General features: G+C 37.7%; 1 protein-coding gene across 1 annotated transcript in view; it reads right to left on the bottom strand.

The window, feature by feature from the left end:
* Positions 1-1189: 1189 nt before the first annotated feature.
* ANXA5 (annexin A5) overlaps positions 1190-24562 on the bottom strand; it is a 39033-nt gene continuing 15660 nt past the window's right edge. Inside the window, exons 3-12 of the mRNA XM_042469283.1 lie at positions 23357-23441; positions 20570-20664; positions 20196-20309; positions 14506-14596; positions 13036-13115; positions 12035-12091; positions 6762-6855; positions 5999-6094; positions 3947-4005; positions 1190-1435 (exon numbers count right to left, since the gene is read on the bottom strand). Of these exons, the coding sequence (XP_042325217.1) occupies positions 1247-1435; positions 3947-4005; positions 5999-6094; positions 6762-6855; positions 12035-12091; positions 13036-13115; positions 14506-14596; positions 20196-20309; positions 20570-20664; positions 23357-23441 (960 nt within the window). The 3' untranslated portion in view covers positions 1190-1246. The remainder of the gene's footprint in view (positions 1436-3946; positions 4006-5998; positions 6095-6761; positions 6856-12034; positions 12092-13035; positions 13116-14505; positions 14597-20195; positions 20310-20569; positions 20665-23356; positions 23442-24562) is intronic.

Below are 24562 nucleotides of genomic sequence, written 5' to 3'. Positions count from 1 at the left end.
GCACAAATGGCTTTTAGTGATGGCGAACAAGTATTGTCTGTCACTGATCTACTCTTGGAGTCACAACTAACTTATTGCCTGTGTTTGTTTGTAGAAAGATACATCTGGCTACAGGAAAGGCTCTTGATGCTCTGTGGGGGCGAAGATGACTACTAGAGCGATATGGGAAAGAAAGCCCTAATCCCTTCTATGTGCCTTCCTCCCTTAATATGCTAAGCTTGTTGGCAATTAGAGCTGCATCCTATCAAAGCATTTGCATATATGTAGTCAGTGATAACCCTGTTGGATTTGTATTGGACCACCTACATAGGATTGCCACTACTCAGCAGGGACCAGACTATTGTATGTTATTACTATTATGGCATTATTTTTTTCGTATACTGTGTTTATACATTATGTCAGTATATAGTATGTTCTCAAGAACAAATCCAGTTACCTGGAAGCCCAATGGGCGGATTTGGACAAAATTATTGCACTGAAATCCTTTTGCAATCAGTGGCCAAATTTAGTTATCATGACTTATTTCACAACATTGATTCAGTAGGGATGGGTTTGCAGCTAATTTGGGTAAATCTTAACTGACAGCCTTAAGTAGAACGACCCGCTGAACCAAAGAAAGGCATATAAGATTTGATTTATAATGGAGCATCAAGCAATCTTAATTTAGGAACAACTATAAATTCACAAAATGTGTAACCTTAGAGTTCTCTAGGACTCTTTACTTGTGTACATATGGTAAATTATAGGTGATCCTACCAATGATACTGTACATCTATGGTTCTACAGTTTCCTTCCAGTAATTGATTCAGTTCTGTACTCTAGTTGGGACTAGTGGTTTTGTGCAACCATCCTCTCAGAAACAGTAGATGGAAACTATTGGACAAGTGAATTATTTTCTACATTATATCAAAAAGCTGGACAAGCAAAACTGGAACCATCGACTTATCTACCACATGCAGAATGCCAAGTCATTAACTCTAGGCATTACAGGAAGAATTTGAGGAATGTTGATATTGAAAGCTAGCTAAGAAAAGAGATGGCCAATCTACAAACCAATTTCAGCCAGTTTTTCTATATTTAAACCAATTGATTTTCATTTCCAATGGCAGTCTACAAGCCTTGTGACAATGGCTTTAACACATATTGATATGAAATAAAACTTCTCTTTGTCTCATCAAATTGTTATTGAATATAACAATTTTGCAACAAACACATAGACACGATTGTTCTTTCTGTTCTTTAATGATCACATACACTGGCTGTATTTCCCACACAAAAAGAGAATAAGTAAGCTCTTTGTATAAAGGCCTACCTGAATTGCATGGTACAAAGATTTTGCAAAATTCCTTCTGAACTCCTGTCTGATATCCAGGAGATCAACTTCACTCCTTGAAACCACAATTCTGATCAGCGTTTCATCATCAGTGCCTGCTCCCTGGTTTTAAAAAAAAAGATGAGAAGGATTTTAAAAATCCATTAAGGATACAATCCAGCCAGTGCTGAGTGCTTTGACATCCAGGTGCTGTGTACTTTCCACTAAAGTCTTTGAAACTTAAACTGCAGCATGTACTAAATTTTAGACTGAGAACTAAGGAAATAACATACAAGCACATTTGAAAATATTACACAGGGTACAAAGATACAACAGAGCAGTGCTCAAAACAGTGGCTTGTGGACCAGAGTCAGTCCTAGTTGTGATCCCTAGCAAGTTTCCAAGGGGAAAAACAGTTGTAGCCACAGCTATGGTATTGATCCCTGGCACATGGGAGAAGGGGGCAAGTTGATATAGACATCAACAGAGATTATTTAAAGAAGCTATACAACACTTTAAGGTTCAATATTCTTACTTACTTTGAGATATAGAGATTATACAAGATGAAATGAAATTTTATTAGAATCCAGTATTTCAGCTGAATGAAGTGCTATGAATTACTGTGCAGCAGATGTTTGGCATCTCAAAAGCCCCTTTCACACTACACAATTATAGTGCCACGATTCCACTTTAACTGCAATGGCAACATCTTATGGAATTCTTGGATTTGACATTTAAGGGAGGGTATCTGGTATTCTCTACAGACAGCTCTAGTATGTCCCCAAACTACAGGATGCCAAGATATCATAGACTGCAACCATGGAAGTTAAACTGGAATCACAGTGCCATAATTAAAAAAGGAAAAGCACCCCAAAATTCAGATTGTGTGTGAACCTAAGTCACATAGTCAAAATTTGACTACTGGTACCATAAAGTAAAAGGTACAAGACAAGGCTTCAATTTAACAGTGTAGTCCTACACAAGAATATCCTGAATTAAGTCCCTCTGAATTCAATGAGAGTTACTCCCACAGAAGTATAGGCTGCAATCCAAACTATGCTTCAGTGAAGGACAAAAAAATGAGATATGATGCATATGGTGGGTGATGTATGTATTTGGACATCATTTCTTTTATTTGTATTTGCTTTCATATTTGTACTAGTTCCTTTCTTCACTTATATACTGTATTCATTTTTTTGTGGTGTGCCTTCAAGTCATTTCTGACTTAGGCTGCCCAGACGTCTTCCTTTTCCAGGACATGGCCTACATTTTCACCTTCTGTCCAAGAAGAATTTCAAATCGTCTTCCATTTTGAGCATGACTAAGAACCATGAATTTACATTTATATTAGTGTTTTTAGCTTTTATTTTGTAATATCCTTCATTTTTCTTGAATGTCCTACATTTTGCAGTTCCTTGTCTTCCTTTGTGGTTGGGACATCTGGTCACCCTGGACTTATGGCGACCCTAAGGTAAACTTATCATGGGGGTTTCTGGAGCTGTGCAAAGCTGTCTATATTTTTATTTTTTACAGTGCCATATACACATAAAGGTGCTTTATAAACAAATAATATGGCAACAACTACAGAGATAAATAAGAGTAAATAGGTTATTATGCACCTAGCTAGCTGTCTCTGTCTCCATCGTGGGTATAAAAATACCATTCTGAATATTATTTGTTCTCATATACAAACAGAAGTTTAGCTATGACCCCAGATGTAGGCTCTAAAATATGATTTAGAAATATGGGGACCAACTTTTTAATGGAGTACTGGAGCAGCTGCATGTTTGCTCAGTGTAGCAGCTAGACTCTGATTGTCATTTTCATTCACTGAGGAAGGGATTTTTAATGCTGAATGATGTACTAAATCAGGCTGTTATATCTTTTAATGGAACAGTGTTGTATCTTTTTTCCTCCTCTCATGTTTTTAAACTATTTTTTAACACTGATTTGGATGCTGTCTTAATATAGCAATCTATTTAACTGTATTTTGCACTGCATTCAAATTTTTAATCATACTATGAGCTACCTTGGCACCCAGTATTTGGAGGACAGAATTATTTTTTTAAAAAAGAGGGAAAAAAGAACATATACCGTATGTATTTACTATGTTGGTATCAAGTAGCAGAAGGCTTTGCAATGATGCTGGAAAATGAAATTGTACTTCCAAGTTTAGATTAGAATCTGAATCATTTGACGCACACATATACACTTAAAGAACACTTTAAAAACATAGAATAGTTGCTGTCACACATCATGAGCCATGGTCTGTCAATACCTCCATATAACAACATTAAGCTGGCACTGAAAGTATTAGAAAAATCCAGTAAGATTGTTACTACCCTTATTTTATTTCATATTCTCCTCAACATTTGAGGCATTTACTTTCTCAGAAATATTAGCAGTAAAACCAGAAATCTTATGTTCTGAGGTATGCCCTCAGAAAATAGCCATATCCTAAGAATTTAGAGGTGAGAGCTGGAAGACAAAATTGATATTTTTTTTCCTAAGTGAGTATATATAGAATTAGACTATCAAGCAGCTAGAAGGTTCAGATGAAAGAAACTAAGATATAGATCATTAACTCAAGACTGTTTAAACTTCAAAAGTGTCTTTGTTGTTGTAATGACTTACTTTCATTGCATAATAGAGACACTCAGCAAAATATGCCGGAACACTTCGAACACACTTCACTGGAAAAACAAAAGAATATACTTTAATATGAAAACAAAGTTTTAAAAACTCTACATCATCCAATGGCAGGCTGGTCTGTGGAAATGGCATTCACTTTCCAACACAGTATAAGCTGTTTCTAGTATCTCTAAAAATAGGAATTCAAGCCAGATGTTCAGTTGGCCACAGTGGTGGATACTGGCCAGTGATCCATGCTTTAAGTACCTTTGTGTTAAGCTACTATAATGAACTCTCCACTGGGCTGCCACTGAAAAAAGATCAGAAGCTGCCACTAGTGGAAAATGTGGCAGCCAATCTGGTTTTGGCTTGTGTTTTAGACACTATATGTCACTAGTCCTGAACCAACTGTGCTGGCCTCTGATTTATTTCTGACTTCAATTCAAAGTGCTCATTTTGCCATGATTCCACTTTAAATGCAGCAACTTTGTTGTATTGTACCTTGGAATTTTTAGTTTAGGGAGGCTTATTTCCAGAATTTCCAACCAGAACCGTAGCGCATCACTATTCTACAGTGGGCTCTTGTTATCCACAGGCTTGCCATCCAAGGATTTGAGCTTCCATGGATGGCAAGTCCTGCTTTTTGAATGGAGGTGTGTGCATGCAGCCATGCACTGCCACAGGTGACAACAAGGCTTCAGGTCCTGCATTTTTAACTTATCCAGGGGTGTGGGGTGTGGAATGGATCCCCTGTGGATATGAAAGTACAACTGGAATAACCTCAGGATCCCACAGGAATCATAACTGTACAGTTAAGTCATGTGAATGAATACCTAGAAAGCCCTACAAAGCTTGGGGCCAGGATTTCATAAATCACCCTTTCTGGATGAGGCTGTCTACAATTTGAGATCTTCAGGTCCTGTTGCATGTTCCACAATTTTGAGATTCCAGGTTGCTCAGAACAATTGAGCAACAGCTTGATTGCAATTATCTTTACCAAGGGAAATTAGGCTCAGTCCATCCCTGCTAAGCTACTGGCAGATGGTCAGAATGGCATTATTTGGTCTTTGTTTTTTAAATCTAGCTTTCAACATTTTTTGATATCTGTTCTGGGGAAAAAACTTACACAATTTCATTTTATGTCACCTTGGGGGTCCTGGTGGGCAGAGAAGCCATAATAACTATTTTAATAACTAAATACTTATAAATAATTGTGAAGCAGCAATCTTTACATTTGGAATCCAACAAAACCAAACAGTGATCCAGGGTTCATTTCTATATACATGTAGATGGGAGTGATTGGCTTTTGTGTATTTTTAATGGTTTTATACTTTTAGCATAGCATGCTTTTAATGATTTTGTATTTTAACCTGTTTTATTGATATGATGTTTTTAAATCTGTTTTTAAAAGTTGCATCAGTTTTGATAGAACCTTTTGTGAGCTGCCTTGGGTCCAATTTAGGAAAAAGGTGGCATATAAATAAAGTATATAAATAAATGATCAGTGAATACAGTAGCACTGAATTGCAAATACATGGGCACAGTAGATCTATCACTATAACTATAACTATCTATATCATCACAAAATCCAGAATTCAGATCACCTCATCAAAAATTCACCTAAAAATCATCCTCCACTCCACCTCTCAGTACTGTTTAACAAACACATAATTCTGACTTTTCCACTATACTTTGTTGGTAGCTATAGGGATCATGAAAACCAGCAGCTTGGAGTGCTGTGAGGCCTCTGCAGCCCTGGTTGCCCTCCGATCAGTGTGGGACCATGGCAACGGCACAATCTAATCCTGACCCAGGCCACCACCATGATTCTGAACTGGTAATTCTGGTAATTTGGATGCTGACAAAGAGAGGACTTTCCCTGGTCCTTTTAGTCCCGGCTTTACCCGGCCGGGAGCATTCTCTATGCAGCTTCCAATTGTTCCTGGGCATGCATAATCCGCACACCCTGCACCCAAAGTGGCCAGAGGTTGCTCTTTCCTGACTGTCTGTTTCGGGGCCTTATAAAGAATATACTGGAAGAGGCTTTTTAATTACCAGTTGCCAGAAGCAGCTTCTCCATAGCACCAGAAGTTTCCCGGTCAATTGTTTCTTCAATTTGAAAGCCAGAGATGGTCATGTACTTGTCAAAGACTGAAAGACAAAAAAAAAAAAAGTTACAAGTAATGATATAAGAGTTTGTCTTCATTTGCCAGGATACTCCAGGGTGCTCCCAGAGTATTCTGGGACTCCCTTTATCTGCTCTCTGCTGCAGGTTTTTGGCTCTTGCAGCAAATGATAGCTCTTAAGAGTCAGATCTGGCAAATGCTGCAAAAGATAGGTAGCTGCTTTCCCACACAGTCTCCCTTCATTACCCAGCACCACTGCTGAGGTCAGAATGAAGCACCGACCCATGTTATTGATGCTGGGCACCTCCTTCTGATCTCAGAGTGACTTGTGCCTGCTGCAAAAGGTGAGTTATTCAAATGCAGGTTAGGGGAAGGAAGCCCCAAATTGGGTGTGGGTGTCATGAAGACAATCCACCTCCAATTCAGGGTTTGGGCCCTGCATTGTGTAAACAGGACAGAACAAAGCCTGGGCCTAATTTGGGGTAATTTGTCCATATAGATGAGCCCAATGTGAATTTAAATTTGCAATTACTTTATTTGTATTTATAAAATGCTATGTAACCTTGTTGTGTGGCCATTGTACAGTCAGTTTTGAATGAAACAATAACAATAAAATGTAATGTGCTAAAATCACAGCAATAGGTCTGCTTGGATTTAGAGCATAGACAATGCTAACATTTTCACCATCTTACCCCTCCTTAGGTGAGAAACACTTCGAGTTCCCAGGATAGTGATGAACTTCTCTTCATCAGTTCCCCATTTCAGCTCGCCCGCTCTAAACAGCTCCTGTTAAAATCGGAAGAAAGCAATAAAGTTTCATGTTCTAAAGGCAGATTTTGAAGATGTTTCTGTATTGTGGATAAATCCATTGGAAATACAAATACCTAGCCACAGAGCACTTAAATGCATGAATCAGCCTTTGCCAAATCTGCACACAGACACACACATTAGCAGACATAGTACTCTTCAGGTCCTGTAATCCCAAGCCAGCATTTGCTTGTTGGCTAGGGATAATGAGTAGTACTATAGACTCATTATATCTGGAAGGTGTCAGGTTAGGGAAGGCTTGTGTGAGGAGTCGCTGAAGGGTTTGAACTTGGATTAAGGACTTGGCTCCACACTGGGCACAAAACCTTTGAGCCAGGGACGTAGCCGGGGGGGGGGGGGGTCTTGGGGTCTGGACCCCCCTTCCGTTAGATAAAATGAATGGTGTGTGCTGCCACGCTGCCGCACCCAAGTCTCATTATAATGGTGGCACTTAGTCTGGACCCCTCCTTCCCAAAATCCTGGTTATGTCCCTGTTTGAGCCATACTATGAGCAATTATTACTACTTAATTAATTCCTTTGAGTGCTTCTACATAGATTCCACTTCATCAAGCACTGTGTAACACATGGCACATTAGACTCAAGAAGAAAAAAATGTACTGAGTTTAAACACTATTGTAAAATGTATTTATTTGGGCTTCTCCATTTGGTAAACATTATTTTCCTCGATTGTTGATGTGTTTTATTTATTTCTTCTTTTAATTTTTGTGTTGTACTGTATTATTTCTTTTATTTCAGCTGTACATGTTCTTAATGTAGACTGAATGGAGATTTCATTTTATGGTACATAAATACTATGGAGTTTGTCACATGGGTTTTTTCTCATGCAGAAACGGGATTTAACACAGGGAAATCCTGCAAAAGTGGGATCATTTTCACATGACGTCGTGGGCATAGAGTATTAACGCGAAAATAAACCACACAGAAAGTGGACAAAATCAGCTGCTTTACTTTCAGGATTATCCTGAAATTAAAAAATGGCCATGTTTTCATGTTAATGCTCAGTGACCTTCATGAGTATGAAAATGATCCACTTTTGCAGGATTTTTCCTGGATTTAAATCCCATTTTTGCACAGGATTTAGGCCAGTGTGATAAACTCCTATGAAGAAATAACGAAATAAAATATAAAAATACTCTTGTTTTGCCTCCCTAACCTAGTAGGCCAAATTGTTCACAAATGGTTTTACATTGAACATACATCACATGAGAGTTTCCATGATCAGCATTTCAAAAAGCTCATAAAGAAAAAAACATGATTCCAGATGTTAGTCTTGTCTGCTTGAGAGACCTTATTTAAAACCATCTGCTAGCATAAACTACTAATGTAGATATGATAGGGTTGTAATTTATTTTGGTTTAACACCAACGCCTCTGATGAAATTATAAAATCACTGTAAAACCTTTCTGGACACATTTTAATTACTATGCAAATAAACCTCCATGTAAAAGGAAATGGGGACAACCTGCCTCCACCCATCATTTTCATGGCTGTCTGTTCAAATTTAAAAGATGCAACATACAGACAAATGACACAGCATTTCATAGGTTTTAAAGGGGCCGTCTGACCAGATACTCCATGTTATACTCCTTTATAGGTCTGAGAGGGATTCACCTGAAAGATGGCCATCTAATATCTGTTTTAAAACTTTTAGTGAATAGAGTCCACCATCTTCTGAGACAATCAATTCAATGAGATTTTCAAACTGTCATGTTGCTAATCAATAGACCTCATTAGCTGTATTATTAATTATATTATCATTAATTATCAGTAATCAGTAATTGTAGTATCATTAATTATATTATTACTATTTATACTGTTTCTGTTTCTTACACAACTGAGTTTGTTCAAACTACAAGACTCACTTTATAAATACATCTCAGAAAATGAATTTGTGTCCTCTTTTTGTAAATGGCTGTTTTTTAAACTGCCCTCCACTTGCCTAACTAAAAAGTAGATTTCAGTCAGTTACAACTACTTGAAAGCAAGTAAATTGTGATCAGTAAGATAATATCAATTATAATCTCCAAATCTTTCTGACAATACAAATCTGTCATATGTAAGTTTCTCAATAGCTTCTCACTTGCCTCTCCCGATCTAGAAAAAGACCACTGAATCTTTATTTATATTTATTTTTAGAATACAGTACTTCAATTACTGAAACATGGAATATCATTATGTTATCAATAACAGTATTACTAAAACATTACAGATTTTAAGAACTACTAATCCCATCTATGAAACAGGATAGTTTCTGGTGTGGATGTACACGCTGAGAAGTCCCTTTCTTCACTATGAATGTGACCAGCTGTGACCCTTCACATATTTTTGTATTATATGATCCATCCTCACTGCCTGTGCTGGCTAGGACTGATGGGAGTTGAAAACACCTATAGCCATCGTTGTCCATTTCTACTTCAGTAGATAACATTAATTATCATGGAGGCAGCATGGTGTAGTGGTTTGTATGTTGGACTACAACTTTGGAGACCAGGGTTCAAATCCCAACTCAGCAACAAAACCCACTGGGTGACCCTGGGCAAGTCACATTCTCTCAGCCTCAGGGGAAGGCAATAACAAACTTCCTCTGAACAAATCTTGCCTTAGTCGCCATAAGTTGGAAAGGACTTGAAGGCATACAACAAAAAATTACTTATCATCTATTTTATTTAAAGAAGGAGACATGACCATGAAAAAGAGGGGTGGTTTGCTTAAAGAATGGCACAATAATGCCAAGATCAACAGTATCTGTAGGACATTTTTTCTACTTATACAACAGAGGACAGAAGCCACTCCAGATAAATACTAATACAGCCCAAGGGATCATCCAAATTACAAGATCAACGGCTGCCTTGGATGTTGTTTTGTTTTGAGAAACCACCATTCTTGTACTGTAATTAAAAAACTGCTCCTGCAGATCCAACTGTGCATTGCTGTGGGAGGAAAGTGTTGACTCATGAGACTCTGTGATTCAAAACGAGTCAGGGCAACTGTGGCCACACTGTTTCTTCAAAATTAATTTAGATCCAAAAGAAGCCATTTCTGAAGACCAGCAGGTCCCCCCTGCTTGTAGGAATATTGAAGTTCATTTAGAGACTCCAAAATGCAATGTAAGGTTCATGGGGGAAGGAAGGTTACTTAACCTTCTGGATAAATTAACTGCCTGCTCCCCTGTTACTTTGCAGAGTCAGGTTTAGGATTTAACAACAGGAAATTCTCATCAGGCCAACAGGATTCTAGAATTATCATCAAGCCTACAGAAGTCTACGTAAAGTTGTCAAATGTACACAGTACTGCTGATGATTTCCATTATCTTTGTAAGTCCAGTACAGAATCCTCAATGCTGCATTTCTATTTATCTCCTCTTTTCTACAAAATCTAGATTTTGCACATATCTGACTTGTAACATTTCTGCTGACGAACTGCAGAAACACTTCTACTGATCTGAAACTGCAAAAGATCCAGTATTTGATGAAGTTGTCCTGGGAGGAAGCAGCTAGGATTACTATAATTAACACAGCCAGCCTGATCTAAACTAGAGTATGATCTAAGTGGTCGCTTGTTGTTACCACTCCTTTTTCCTGTTTGTAAACCAACACAAAGCAAACACAGTGAAACCATGGAAAACATTATTCATCAGAAGCCTTGGCTTGCCTAAAAGATTCCTGAAACAGACATCTGTGGTAGGAGGCTCTGGGTTATAGTAACTTTGAAGTAAAAGTGTAGCTTTAGCTCTCCACCTTTCCATGAGTCATCCCTTATGAGTAACATCAATATTAAGACTGACATGAGTCATATATGGAGTTCAATTAGAAACTAGGCAGTAGGATCACATCCATGCTCAGCCTGGAAGCTCACTGTGAGATATTGGGCGATCTAGTAACCTAAACTGCCTAACAGGATTATGGGAAAAGTTCATTTTTCAATCTTGGTTCCCAGAATCTTCAAGACACAATGGCTATGCTGATAAGGAAACTCAAGAGAACTGAAGTTTTCTAAAGTAATGTTTCCAAGCTCTGGTTATTTGAGAATAATCTTTTGCAATACTCTGTGCATTCATTGAATAAAAATGAACAATTCAAATATACTGTAAGGTCCTGCAGATGATCTCTACATCTTTTTTTTGACACAGCTCATCCACAATTAAAGCTAATCACATCACCATTTGCTTTCTATTCCAGTACAAGACAAGTAGCAGTTATACAATATCAGATTAATTTATGCACTTGAAAACAAGCATACAGTATTGTGCGATGACCAGGTCCAATACCACTACAAACTTTGTTCAGACTTTTGGCAATTGCAAATCTGCCATTTGGAATCTATGAGTCTGGTTCCAAATATATCTAATTCACAGCCAATACCTGACACTATACAGTTGTTGAGCAGTATAAATCAGTGCTAAAATGAGTATGATCCCACTTAGTCAACTGAGAACAAATGTAATGCTGTAAAATGTCTTTTCTGGTGGTATCCTTAACAAGTGATATGATGTTAAACAAGTGATAAAATATTCAAGGTCTCTAAATAATGTTATTTGAACTAGCATATGTGGTTTAATGGTTATATTTTAACACATTCACCCCACATCTCTGTCCTTAGCTTTCTAAAATAAGATTAACTATCAATTGAATCTACTGACTTTAAGCCCCTAAATGAGTCAGATAAAACTGTTTCCTTTCTTTATAGGGTTCTTTTTGTGGGGAACAACACTAATTGAAGCTCTGGAAAATCAGGTTGATGGCTAACATTTTAGTTTTCAGAGATCCCCAGAGTAAGTGCTGCCTTCTAGAGAAAATGGCAGCAGACACAAAAAGTGACTGCCACTTTATTTTGTGGCAGCCATTATTTTTAATAAAGGCTTTTCAAAATGTGTTACTCTACAAAAATAACCATGGTGTTTGCCACCCCAATGGAGCTTAAGTAAATTCTAACACCACAACTCCTCTCTCACACCACAAACTGAGAATTCACAACCATCCACATGAACACAACTTGATTATACTGTAGGCAGCCATATAACCACATGAGCTGCTAATATTATTTCCTTGGAGGAAGTTAAATTCCCTGTTGTTTTTGCCTTTAAGATGCTATTTCAAACACATGTGGGTTCAAAGGGCAGAGGAAATCTTCACTTACCTGAGCATCTTGCTCCACTAGCTTCTCATTAACCGGGCCATCATGGTCTCTATTAGCCTAAATGGGATAAAAAGCAAGTGCAAGCTAATGAATTATATGAATTAAAATAATGATTACAGTCCAATCAAAAAGAATTGTTAGGGCAAAGGGGGCGCTGTACTAACCTTCGTTTTGTGCACCTCATGTATACTGTACCATGTATACCAGTATTCTTAGATGTTGTTGGACTGCAACTCCTAACATTCCTCACTATTTAGTATGCAGGCTAAGGCTACTGACACTTGTAATCCAACAAGATCTGGAGTGCTACATGGTTCCCACCCATAGCCTTTGGCATTTTCTGCCTTCAGTATGAAGATAACCAGACTATGCTAAATCTGGGTGAGACGAGGCATTTGAGCTTTATGAACACTGAATTCAACAGGTCCAATAGCTGAACCACCACGTTCTTACTGTCAGTCTTATGGAAAGGACAGCACATTTACAATACACATCCCTCTTATAGTAAGAAAAGTAAGAATACTCTTTCAGTTTGTTGTTTGATTAGGATTAGCAGAAATTGCAAAAACAGTACAAAGTAAAACTGATAATTTTGTTCATCTTTAACATTGCACTAGTAAAACTGAGGCTCCAAGTTACAGATTGTAGCGAGGAAAGAAAGAATGGACATTATTCCCTTGAAGACAAGAAGGAAGAATGAAGATGACCTGGGAGGTGGAGTTCTTTGAACTTTCCTCATTCCCAATTCTTAGTTCATACATTCCCTCCAACCATCTTGGAATAGAAAAGGTGTATATAAATTGGGCAAATCATACACTCAGTCATGTATCTAAGCTTTGAAAAGTTGCTTTTTGGACTTTACTTCTAGAATTGCTAGCCACACATGGGATGGCTGGGGGAAGCTGGGAGCTGTAGTCCACAAAAGTAACTTTTAAACACAGATATTACTTTTAAAATAAGCAAAAAGTAATGGAACTTGTACTGTAGTAAAAAAAACTTACCTGAAGAAGAACTACCAACATCCTCTGATAATAACCAGAGGTGTCTGATGTTATATGATCTTCTAGGTCAGCTTCATATTCTACAAAAGACAAATACAGAGCAACCATTAAACACAATTTGAGCTAATTCAGTGTTTAAAAAAAGATATAACCAAGAGTGTTATTTGTACTGGTAATGGCTTTGTGAGACATCAGCAAAGACAGCAATTGATATCACATGGAAAGAAATCTGCCCAGGCAGGGCTAGAGGAACAGGCTCCATTATAGCAAACTGATAGGACCCTCCAGATAGTTTGGGATTAAAATTTCCATAATTCCTCCTCTTTTGCTATGTCATCTAGGTCGGATGAGAGTTGTAGGCTAAAACTATCTTTAACTATCTTTAAAGTCTATGGGGATACTCTTCAGGTTGTATTTTGACAGGATGTGTGGACTAGTGTGCCTTAGCTTTACTCTGCTTTTTTATATTAGCAGTTCATAGTCTGTGCCAAAATCTGACCCTGGCCTTGCTTTTGCAGAGAGAATGGACCTTCTCCATCTTCTGCCTCCAATTATGTAGTTCATTTAATTTCCACATTGGCCATCAGGTGATGTCCATGTGGTCTCTTTGGATGCTTGAAGAATATGTTTGTGATGAACATTTATGACAATCTTTTAAAATTACATATTAAAATGTAATTAAACTTCCTAAAAAATTAAAACAATTTAAGAAATTCAAAAAAACATATCTAGTACTGAGCAGCATGTTCTTCTGTAAACATTTGAAGACATGTAACATCTACAAGCTGTGCATTTATCTGTAGGTAGCAATCTATCTGAGGATTCATCTACCAGTAAAAAGCCCACAAGAGTGACCATCACATAAAAAATGTAAATTAATTTCCACTTTCAGTTCAGAGTTATAGATTAGCATATTGGATGACTGCACCCACAATCCTGAGAATGGCCAGTAATCATGTCTCACAGGTTCTGGAAGTTACATTTTAAAATAGTAACTTTTCCAAGCTCTAGTTCTTTGCTTGTAAATATAATCAAGCACAGCTGCTTATAGCAAATGCAATCTGCCAGCAATGCTATTTTCTCAAAAGTAAATGTGGTCTGAATGGTGCAGTAAACTAAAACCTGTATCCAAGGACCCACTCACACTGTAAAAGTATCGCGCTATTTTCCACTTTAACTGGCATGGCTCCATCCCATAGTACTGTATCTTACAATTTGCAGTGTTGGAATTTAGTATTTTCAGCCAAAGAACTTCAGTGCCTCCCTAAACTACAAACCCCAGGATTTCATAAAACCAAGGCAGATAAAGTGGAATCATAGTGCTATAATTGTGTAATATGAATGGGACCCAAAACAAATATGAAGGAATAATTTTCTCAACTGGAAAAAACTGAAGCAGTGTCATATTCTATGTGTTTTCAGTACCCACAAATACAAGTGTCTTTCTGAGTAGAGATCATAGTGTTTTACCTTGCTGATAAACTTGTTTTATATTTCGGATTTCAGCAGGTGTTCTAGAAGCAAGAATTTCAGTCAGGACTTTTTCATTTGTTCCTGCCCCCTGCAAAGAACAGAATCAACAGATGAGATGATATATTTGCTCACTTTACGCAGTTAATATTAACCCCCCACAGGTTGAAGGAATGGGGTAATTTTTTTCCCTCCAGCCTCTTTTTAAACTCTAAAATTTCAAAATAAAGACTATATTTATTGAATTTGTTGTTGTTGTTAACCACCTTTGAGTCAACTATGATTCATGGTGACCCCTTGAATAGGACACCTCCAAGCTGCCCTGTCCTCAACTGCTCTGTTCAGGTCCTGGAGGTTCAGGGTCGTGGCTCTCTTAACTGAGTCTATCTACCAATATTAATAATAATAATAATAATAATAATAATAATAATAATAATTTTATTTATATTTTCCCGCCTCTCCCAAGTGGATCAAGGCGGGATTACAACCCAATATCAATATACAATACCTAGTCTGTATACATTTTAATTATTTAAAATAAGATTCCCTTGAAATACAACCACAACATTCATGGCTTGGAAGTTCTGCTTTCAGAACAGCATGTGACTCACACTGATACATGAAATCCCATAAACAGAATGTATACTGAGCTATGCAGGAAATCTGTTGTAGTTAACAGTTGAAAGAAGAACTCTCAGAACACTGTCCTTTAAATAAAACGAAAAGAAAATTCTTTTTCCTAATAAACTTGCCAAATGATTGCTTTTAGTTCAAAAACCACAGAGTAACGGTCTTTCCCTCCTATCTTCCCAGCAGTATTATCAACATGGCAAACTTCCAACTTAGCAATTAAGACAATGAGCTCATAACATTTCTCTAATGTGTACACAGGAAATCATGTGCTTCTGTCTACTCTTTTTTTTCCTGTACAGCACTGTCCTGAAGCAAAGCATGTAACAAAAGCAAAGAACAGGATTTAAAGATTTTCCCCACTGTTAGTTCTATAGCTACTGTGATCCGATTAATATAACATCCCAATTAAACATGTTTACTAATTACTTGTAAAACTGTTGAAGTTTTCTTGCATTCCTAGTATTTGTTCGCCATTTAAGACACAAAAGATGACACCAGTATTTGCTTAACACTGAGATGTAATATTTAGGCTGATTAAGACTAATGTTTTCAAACCTACTTTGTTTCCTTTTCTATATGATTTTTCTAATGATTGTATATAAAGATAAACTAACAACACAATACACTGAAATTATTATTACATGTTTGATTTATATTTGCACAGATATCTTCCCCAAAATAGATGACCATCCTATACCATGCCAATACACAGGCGTCTGAATAGTTTTTGCTTTTATGTCCTTGTACCTAGTTGCCAGATTTTACAGCTGCATCTTTCTTCTAATATCATTAAACATACTCTCAAAACAGTTGAAAACAATCTAAAACAACTTGAAACAGCGTGAAATAGTGTATACAGCATACTCTATGTTAGGCCATGATCTTTAAGCTCTAAATGCACTGATGAAAAGCCAAGGTTTAACTTGGTTCTAAAATAAGGCCTGTATAATAGACAGATTGACAGATCCACAAATATACAGCATTACACAACTGGGCCACCATAGCAGTTAAAGAGTTTCTCAAGTCTTTACATAATGTATAGCTCCCACTGATAGGACACAGAGGATTGGCACAAAGGCAAATCTCTTATTAGTAGGCAAATATCTACAGGAAGAAGTGCTTCTTCAAGGACTGAAGTCTCAGGCTATCTTGTTCTTAAGAGGCAAGTCTGCAAGGACTATATTTTAGAAATCAATCTTTTTATCTATTATTATTATTATTATTATTATTATTATTAAAATGTATTTACAGAGCACTGTAAAATTTGCAGAGCGCTTTTTACATAGTAGAGGTCAAATAAAATGAAAAATAAAGCCTGCCAAGCAGCACACAATCTAAAACAGCAACATTAGAAAAATTAAAAACATCTCTAAAATAATACAAACTAGTATAAAAGGAAAGACAAAGAAACAACAAATTAGCAACCAGTAATTTGGAATGCCCCCCCCCCCCGGACCAAAAACGTCTTGAAATTAGCCAAGTAAGTAATAGTTCTTAGTTGTGTGGGGGTGAGATTCCAGGCATGAGGAGTAGCACAGGAGAAGAGGCAGATTTGAGAAGGGAAGAAGGAGAACCTCAGCTGGGTCCAGATTTGTTCTGCCCAACATTTGGGGGATTTCAAGGATAACTGTGATACCTTTTTCTACTTGTCTGAATATTCATATTGCCTGAAAATGGGGCAATGAATTCCTTATGATGTGAATTACAAAACATGGGTGCCACAACTAAGGAGGTTTGTCTACATGTCCTTACATCCATGATTACAGGAGGCAGAGGATGAGCAACAAGGCCTCTCACATTTACCACAGTAGACAGGTTTGTGAGTGACTCAATGGCCTTCAGATATACAGGCTAACCACTGTTTTTCATGCAGGCAGGTTTCCAGATGTTTGTTTGAACCAGTTACAGTGCTTGGCAAAGATGTGAATTCCCAGTTTGGGGTAGTATGCCAAATATGTAGTTTCAGTTTTTGGGTCAGGAGAGTAAAGCTACAGTGGAGTTGTAAGGTCAGTAGCATGGAAAAGAAATCAATGCCTGCTTTCACCAGACTTCAACTTCTACAAAGATCTAACCACTTGCATAATACAACCAAGGTGACATGAGTAAAAGACCTTTTTATTTATTAACATGGCCTTCCTTCTACCTGTCATATAACTGATTTTATTTCTTAAGTTAATATGAAATCACAGCCTTTAAGGTTTTCTCAGCCACATCCCATGAAGTTAAACAAGCCATTTCTCTCTCTCCCTTCTTCTCCAAATTCCAGGTTGAGGGGGAAATCAATATTTGGCTATTATGTTTTGCTCAGAATAGTTAGGCAACTGGAATGTCATCTATTTGCATAGCTAAACAGCAGCTGTACTAGTACAGATGGGCCTTTAAAGTGCCCTCGTCACATGTGAGGGTTGCCTGGTGGGCGGAGCGCCCACAAGCCCCGCAAGCCTCGCACGTGACGAGGGAGTAACAATGGCGGTGCCCTGTTTACATACACGCCACCATTGTTATGTAAATGCCGAGCGGCATCCACACGGCACTTATGTAACGAGTGCGCCAGTGGCGTACTCACTACACTGCCACCACGACAGAAAAAGAACCCACTTTTTGCAGGTTCTTTTTCTGCCGGCGGGAAGCCTTGTGGTTTGGTGGCTAAGGCTTCCCACCGGCAGAAAAATAGGTGCTGGCAGGCCACCCTTTTTGGGCGGTCTGTACCGGGCCTAAGCCACCTATGATGACTGACTATACCAGAGGTAGAAATTATGTGGATGTTCAGATATCATTCAAATTTAATTCCCATCAGCCTTAGCCAGCAGAGGCAATGATGAGGAATGCTGGAAGTTGAAATATCCAACAATATCTGGAGGGCTGCACAGTTCCCGCCCTGGGACTACACAATTGTCTGGCTCAGACTTCTCAAAAATTGATCAGAAGGTTCTATGGAACATTCTTCAGAAACAACTCTTCACACCCTGCTGAACCTTCAGGGTTAATTTGAAAGCCAAAGTCAATGTGTGTTCAGAAAAAAATATTAATTGCCAGATGTGAACACTTCACAGAACAATTAACTATGTACTCTGAGAAAAGCAGCTAAAGTGACCAGGAGCTTGAAATGTGCTTCCTATGAAGGAAAGCTACAGGCTAAAGGGCTTTTTTGAGATACAAAAAAAAAACAACAGTTAAAAGAGAAGGAACACAATAACCACTAGTTTCAATGTCTCTGAAGGGCACGATAGACAAATTCATGGAACATTAGGTATGTCACTGATTTAAGCCACTGGCATTCATTGATTTGGAAAACTGAAACAAATTTATTTATTTTATTTTATTTTATTTATAGCAATAGCAAGGACATTTCTATACCACTTATCAGTGCACTTAAGCACTCCGTAAGCGGTTTACAAAGCTTTTTGTGAGTTTTTCAGGCTATGTGGTCATGTTCTAGAAGAGTTTATTCCTGATGGTTTACAAAGTGTAAGCTAATTGCCCCCAACAATCTGGGTATTCATTTTAGCGACCTCGGAAGGATGCAAGCCTGAGTTGAACTTGAGGCCCTGGGCTCTCTCCTGCCTTTCTCACAATATAGGGACTAACAACAAATTTTAAAAGAATACAAATTGTAAACACTACAAAAGTGTGAAAGAGTATACAGTTTTTTTAAAAAAAACCACACAAATAAATAATTTGTAAGGTCAAAAACATTAAACCTTGAAAACATTAAAATGTATTAACAGAAGGCTGAGATGTGGAGTACTTCTGTTTTGGATACCAAATACTCCATCTGTGTTCCCTTCTCTTGTTTTCTATTCTCCCTCTCCAACAAGAAACCTACTTTCTGTCTTCAATGAGTATGTTTATTCCTTACTGGTCTGTTGGGGGGAGGGAGTTATTTCTCAGTTTTGCAGAAAGCGGGAAGGACATCCTCACGCTCATTCCCAACAACATTAAGGCCTTCAATTTCTCCAGCAACTTCTATGGACAGATCTCATGACTGTTCCTGGGCACAGCTAGAAAGAGCACCTTGATGTCAACCTGACCTATACTTGGACAATCCTCTGTCCTTTTTGCATCTATGCACCTTTTTTGCATCTTCCTTTTCCAGATCTGCACTCCTTGTTTACCAATTGTTTACTCTGCCCCCGTTTATTAATGTTCTACAGCCACTTAATGCCCTCTGTTCAACTAGGGCTGAAGACTGGGAGGGAGAGGAGGAGATCCTTCACTAGAAATTCTCTTAACAAATTACATCTGGAGGGTGTACCCAAACTGGTTCATATCTCCCACCCTATTAATTAATATCATTTGCACTATACTGTATAAGCAACAATACTTGAATATATAAAGTGTGAGTCTATGTGAGAGAGAGACCGAGACAACTCCAGGTTCGCAGTAGAGCTTGGAAATGTTACTTTCTTGGACAACTATTCCCAGAATTCCACATTCAGCATGTAATCCAAAAAAGTAACTTTTCCAAATTCTGGTTTAGAGGTAACATGCCTCTGAACAGTGTTGCTGGGGACCAAGATTGGCTTTGCCTCCATGACTTGCCACAAGCATCTGGCTGATCACCGTATGAAACAGTATGCTTGCTTAAGTGGACCTTTGGATGAGTAGAGCAAGATTCTGGTTCCCTTTTCCTAACACTATATAAAGTACATAAGCCCAAGCAGCTATGTTGGTAATCATTTTTAAAAAGCTTCCACAGGAAGCAAAATGGCACTCACTGATGTCCGGTCATAAATTTAACATAAATAGAGTATTTAAAAGTGACAGACTTTTGTCACTGTAAAATTGTGATAATGGTATAAATAACTTTATTGCACACACTCTACTGGCCAGACATTATATTTAGTTCCTACAAAAAATCAATACCTGATCATTGAGATCTCTTTAAAATTAGTCAAGTGAATAGGGAGATAAATGAAGTCATTAAAATAAAGTAATTGCCAAAAAATAATCATGCAGATTAAATTCCATAACAAACTATCTGAGAATGAACAATGGAGGTTCAATTCTAAAGAAAGAACCATTTTAATCTTTTTATTCTGTTGTACTCATTTTACCTTAATAGCATGCTTCAGTGCGTGAGCATCAAAAATATGGGCAGGTCTCATCAGCTCAACCATCAGAGTCTCAAATTTGCCTGTAAGTTCTGACTTCAGATCATCAACAAGATCCTAACAGAAACATAGGAGAATGAGGGAAAATAATGAGAAAAACAGTTCAAAATGTATATTTCAGTCAGACAAACCTAGGGTGTTGTTGGAGTGAGTACGAAACACAAAAGAGGCAGTATATGTTGAGTAGGAGGAAAAAAGTACAGGGTAATGCCAGCAGACTCAAAATACCACCCTTCACAAAATACACATTATAGGCTTGTCCAAACATGTATCTCTGCACATACACACAAACTCCCAACCCAACCCAACTTCCTTACCCTGCCAAATAAGGTTTTAAATTCCACAGCAATTTCCTGCCGTTGAGCATTGCTTCTGCTGGTTAGGATCTTCAGGATTGACTCTTCATCAGTCCCTTAAATTATGTAAATTCAAAACAGAGTGATTTACTGCGAGAAGATAAATATCAATATTTTGTATATGTATGAGTCTTGAAACATAATTATGCATGAATATTCACTTTTTAGCAATCTTGCATTACTTGAAGAATACTAAATAAATGGCTTCATACAATCTCCAATCTGTATCTTTTCAATTTACAGTAAGAAGTTCAATGACACTGAATTTCCCCAAGAAAATGTTCAGGACAAGAAGAAAACACAGAAATCAATCCCCCTTTCCAAGCATTGCCCACTACCTGATTTTGGCTATTTTTTTTCCCAGCCTTCTGCTTTGTCATTATTTTTGAATGGCAGGTTTGTTATTAATCCTACTCGACTACCACCTAATTAGCCACCTAATCAGTTTTAATCATGTGACAATGTCACAACAGAGTGAAAGCAGAAACTAAGACCCTCACTCTGAACAGGCTCCCCAGTGATGTTATGTTTGTTCTGACTATATGATATCATGAATCCAAGCTAGAGTACTGTATAGGCAATGCTCCTGGCTCACACTTTTTACCAAGTTCTTTTTTTACCAGGAGCTTTGGTGGCACAGTGGTTAAATGACTGTACCACAGCCACTCCTTCACAAACCACAAGCTTGTGAGTTCAATACCAGCCAGGGGCTCAGGATCGAATCAACCTGGCATCTTTCTGAGGTTGCTAAAACGAATACCCAACTTGATGAGGACAATTAGCTTACACACATTGTAAACTGCTTAGGGAATGCTTAAGTGTACTGATAAGAGGTATATAAACTGAAGGAGAAGAGATTCCAGCTCAGCATTAGGAAGAATTTCCTAACAGTAAGAGCTGTTCGACAGTGGAACAAATTCCCTCGGAGAGTGGTGGAGTCTCCCTCTTTGGAGGTATTTAAACAGAGGCTGGATGGCCATCTGTCGGGGATGCTTTGAGAGTTCCTGCCACACAGGGGGTTGGACTGGATGGCCCTTGTGGTCTCTTCCAACTCTTATGATTCCATGAGAAATGTACTTGCTATTGCTATTCTCAAGAATCATCATCAGAATGCATTTAGGATGTTTACATATTTTCATGAAATTTGCTCCTTTATTTTGGCTCCAACACCAACTTTTCAGAGACACAGAGATCAGTGTAAATCAGTATATTTGGAGCCACGTTCTGTTTTCCACTTTGACTCATCATCTGTACATCAATATTTGTATAAGTTAAGCTAACATACTGAAGACATTATTAACATTTCAAGGATGTAAATAGCAAATAACAATCTATAATTCTCAATAAAAAATTCATTTTCTACTGAAGAGTTCTACATAGTAGTGGTTTTATTTTAAAATATGGGTTTATAGTAATTCACTCACTGGATCTCATGAAATACTAATAATTGCCTTTCTCAGTATGTCACCTTATATTTTGCTTATATAATATCAATGAACAGATGCTACGTCCATGTGGGAAGAAGGAATCAGACCCAGCCCTAAATATCCTGATCCCACTGATAATACCTCTTCTAATTCTTATTCAGTTAATAACCACTGGTTAAAAATCATATGAGTGGGAACACTGGTAGACTAAAAGAAACCTTATACTAAACCAGAGCCTAGAGCGGCATCTAGACATGTAAGGAATCCTCACAAATTTTCTAATCCTCAGTGATTAAGGGTGTCTCAACAAAAGAAGTAATTTAAATGCACATGAATTTTCACAAGAAAGTTCAAAATGCAAAAATAAAAGAAATCAAACAATTATAACTTCTCGTAATCACACCTAGAGATGTAAATCTTTGCTTATCTTGTTCTCACATGTAAGAATGAATCATTTCAAACATTTTCTCCCAACTAGGTAAAATTATGGGAGTTTCTGTGCGTTTTTCAATGATTTTTCAAATTTTAGGATGGGGAGATTGTTTGCACAAAAAACTCTGCCTTACAAAAATGCTGAAAAATCACAAAAGTTTTCTCTGTTTAGGACTAACTTTTAGCAACAATAAAAAAAATCTCACAGCTGTTGACTGTTTTCAAAACCAGGTGTGTTAAGGCATTGAGATACCCTACTGTCTCAAGGACCAGGAAATTCACAAGTATTCTTTATATTCCTATTAACCTCTCAGTAGGGAGTAAACTTTTGAAATTCTTTCTTGTGTGAGAGAATGAAATAAGTGAAAATTCATATCTCTCCTAATAGCCAGTCTCAAGGACTTTAAAGTTCATCCAGCCCTCCCTGGAAATGCCAAGGATTGAATCTGGGACCATCATTATGGAAAGACTGTCACCCATGTGTTCTTCCACCAAGCTATGGCCTTTCCACACCCCTCCATTAAGTCCTTGTCCCCAGTCTTCACAGATTTTTATGTGTCATGCTTAAATGTCTGCAATGGTCAGCTGACTGCTTCTGAATGTTCCCTGAATGATTCAGAAACAGAATTCAGAACAGTTATTTTAGCACTACAACTCTCAGAATCCCCTGTTAAGCATGACCTTGGCTTTGCTAGCTGGAGGATGCTGGTGGCTGTATTCCAAACAAGTAAATTTACAAATTACGTTTTAAAGCCTGGAAGCCTGCATGAGCACAGAGGGCTCTCGGCTACAAAAGCTGCCCTTCCAATGGACTCCATTCCACTCCTCATCACTCAGTTTTAATCATGCAGCTTTACTCAGACAGGCCACAAGAACATGTAGCACTTACCCAAGCCTTTCATTGCCTTTCGAAGAGCCTCAGCATCAGCTCTGGCATCAAAGCCAGGGAAGGGCTTCACAGTACCTCTTGTATACTAAAAGAAAAATAAAATTACATTGATGCACTGTACATCTATTCACATTTGCTTAAACACCATTATTAAGGGGTGCATTAGCCTTATGATAAAAACTATTAACACTTTTAGTAAAGCAAGAAAACATCTTTTATCTAGCAACTATTAGCCACAAAGAAATGGCACAATTCTGTTCTCAGCCCCAGCCTCAAATACTAAGCGCAAGTATGTTGGGTTTTTTTCCCCAAAAAGCTTGCAGAACCATGAATTTACACATTCCAATCAATCAGGCACTAAGAAACATTTGCATAATTTGAAAGACTGCAGAGAAGACAAATAAGAAAATGTACCACACTCATTTCGCTAAAAATAAATCCAACCAATCAAGGTTCCAAAAGAATGAGCCATTAACACAAGCATGATTGTGTATTGCAGAGTTACTACGCAGTTGATTGTTTCAGGAATTCACAGTACGTTTTCCTCAGAAACATGCTCTTTCCCCCCAGAAATAAATTTAAACAACTTCTAATTTTCTTTCCTTTTTCTTTTGGCTTTCATTCTTTTACTTAGCAGCCAAAGTCAGCCTGCATGAATGTGGTGCCATCCAGACAATAACCATGCTATCTAGGGATAATGAGAGTTGCAGTCAGTATGTCTGGAGGACACAAGTTTAGAAAATGCTAACACAGGGAAAGAAATTACGCATATTCAATAAGTGGCAATGCAGGAACAAAGGTAAAATCTTTAATAAACTATGCTAACGTATAAAAACTTTTTATAAGCTAGTATAATCACTGCAAATACCTTCTATTATATAGTAATTTTACCTGGAAAGATTAGCTATGAGCAAAAAGGAGGAAGAGGCAAAAGAGTAAGCTCAGTTTGTACACTAACCAACCAATCATGTTCATTATCCTCTGTCCTCCACTTTCTCCTCAAAGAAACTGTGATCCAGCTTCTCCTCCATAATAATGTTTGGTCATTCAAAATTCCATTGTACTCAATTCATCTTGCTCAAGGGAAAATGGAAATTAGACAAGTGAGGCTTCCATACAATCTGAGATTATCATAGAGTGAGAGCTTTCCAAATTATTTGAAGCTCACTGGAAAGCAGATAGCTGTTACCACCACATGAATAGGGT

Source organism: Sceloporus undulatus, chromosome 5, assembly GCF_019175285.1.
Source record: "Sceloporus undulatus isolate JIND9_A2432 ecotype Alabama chromosome 5, SceUnd_v1.1, whole genome shotgun sequence".
NCBI classification, from domain to species: Eukaryota; Metazoa; Chordata; class Lepidosauria; order Squamata; family Phrynosomatidae; genus Sceloporus; species Sceloporus undulatus.
The sequence above is the reverse complement of the archived record's forward strand: the minus strand, read 5'-3'. Positions and strand labels throughout refer to the sequence as shown.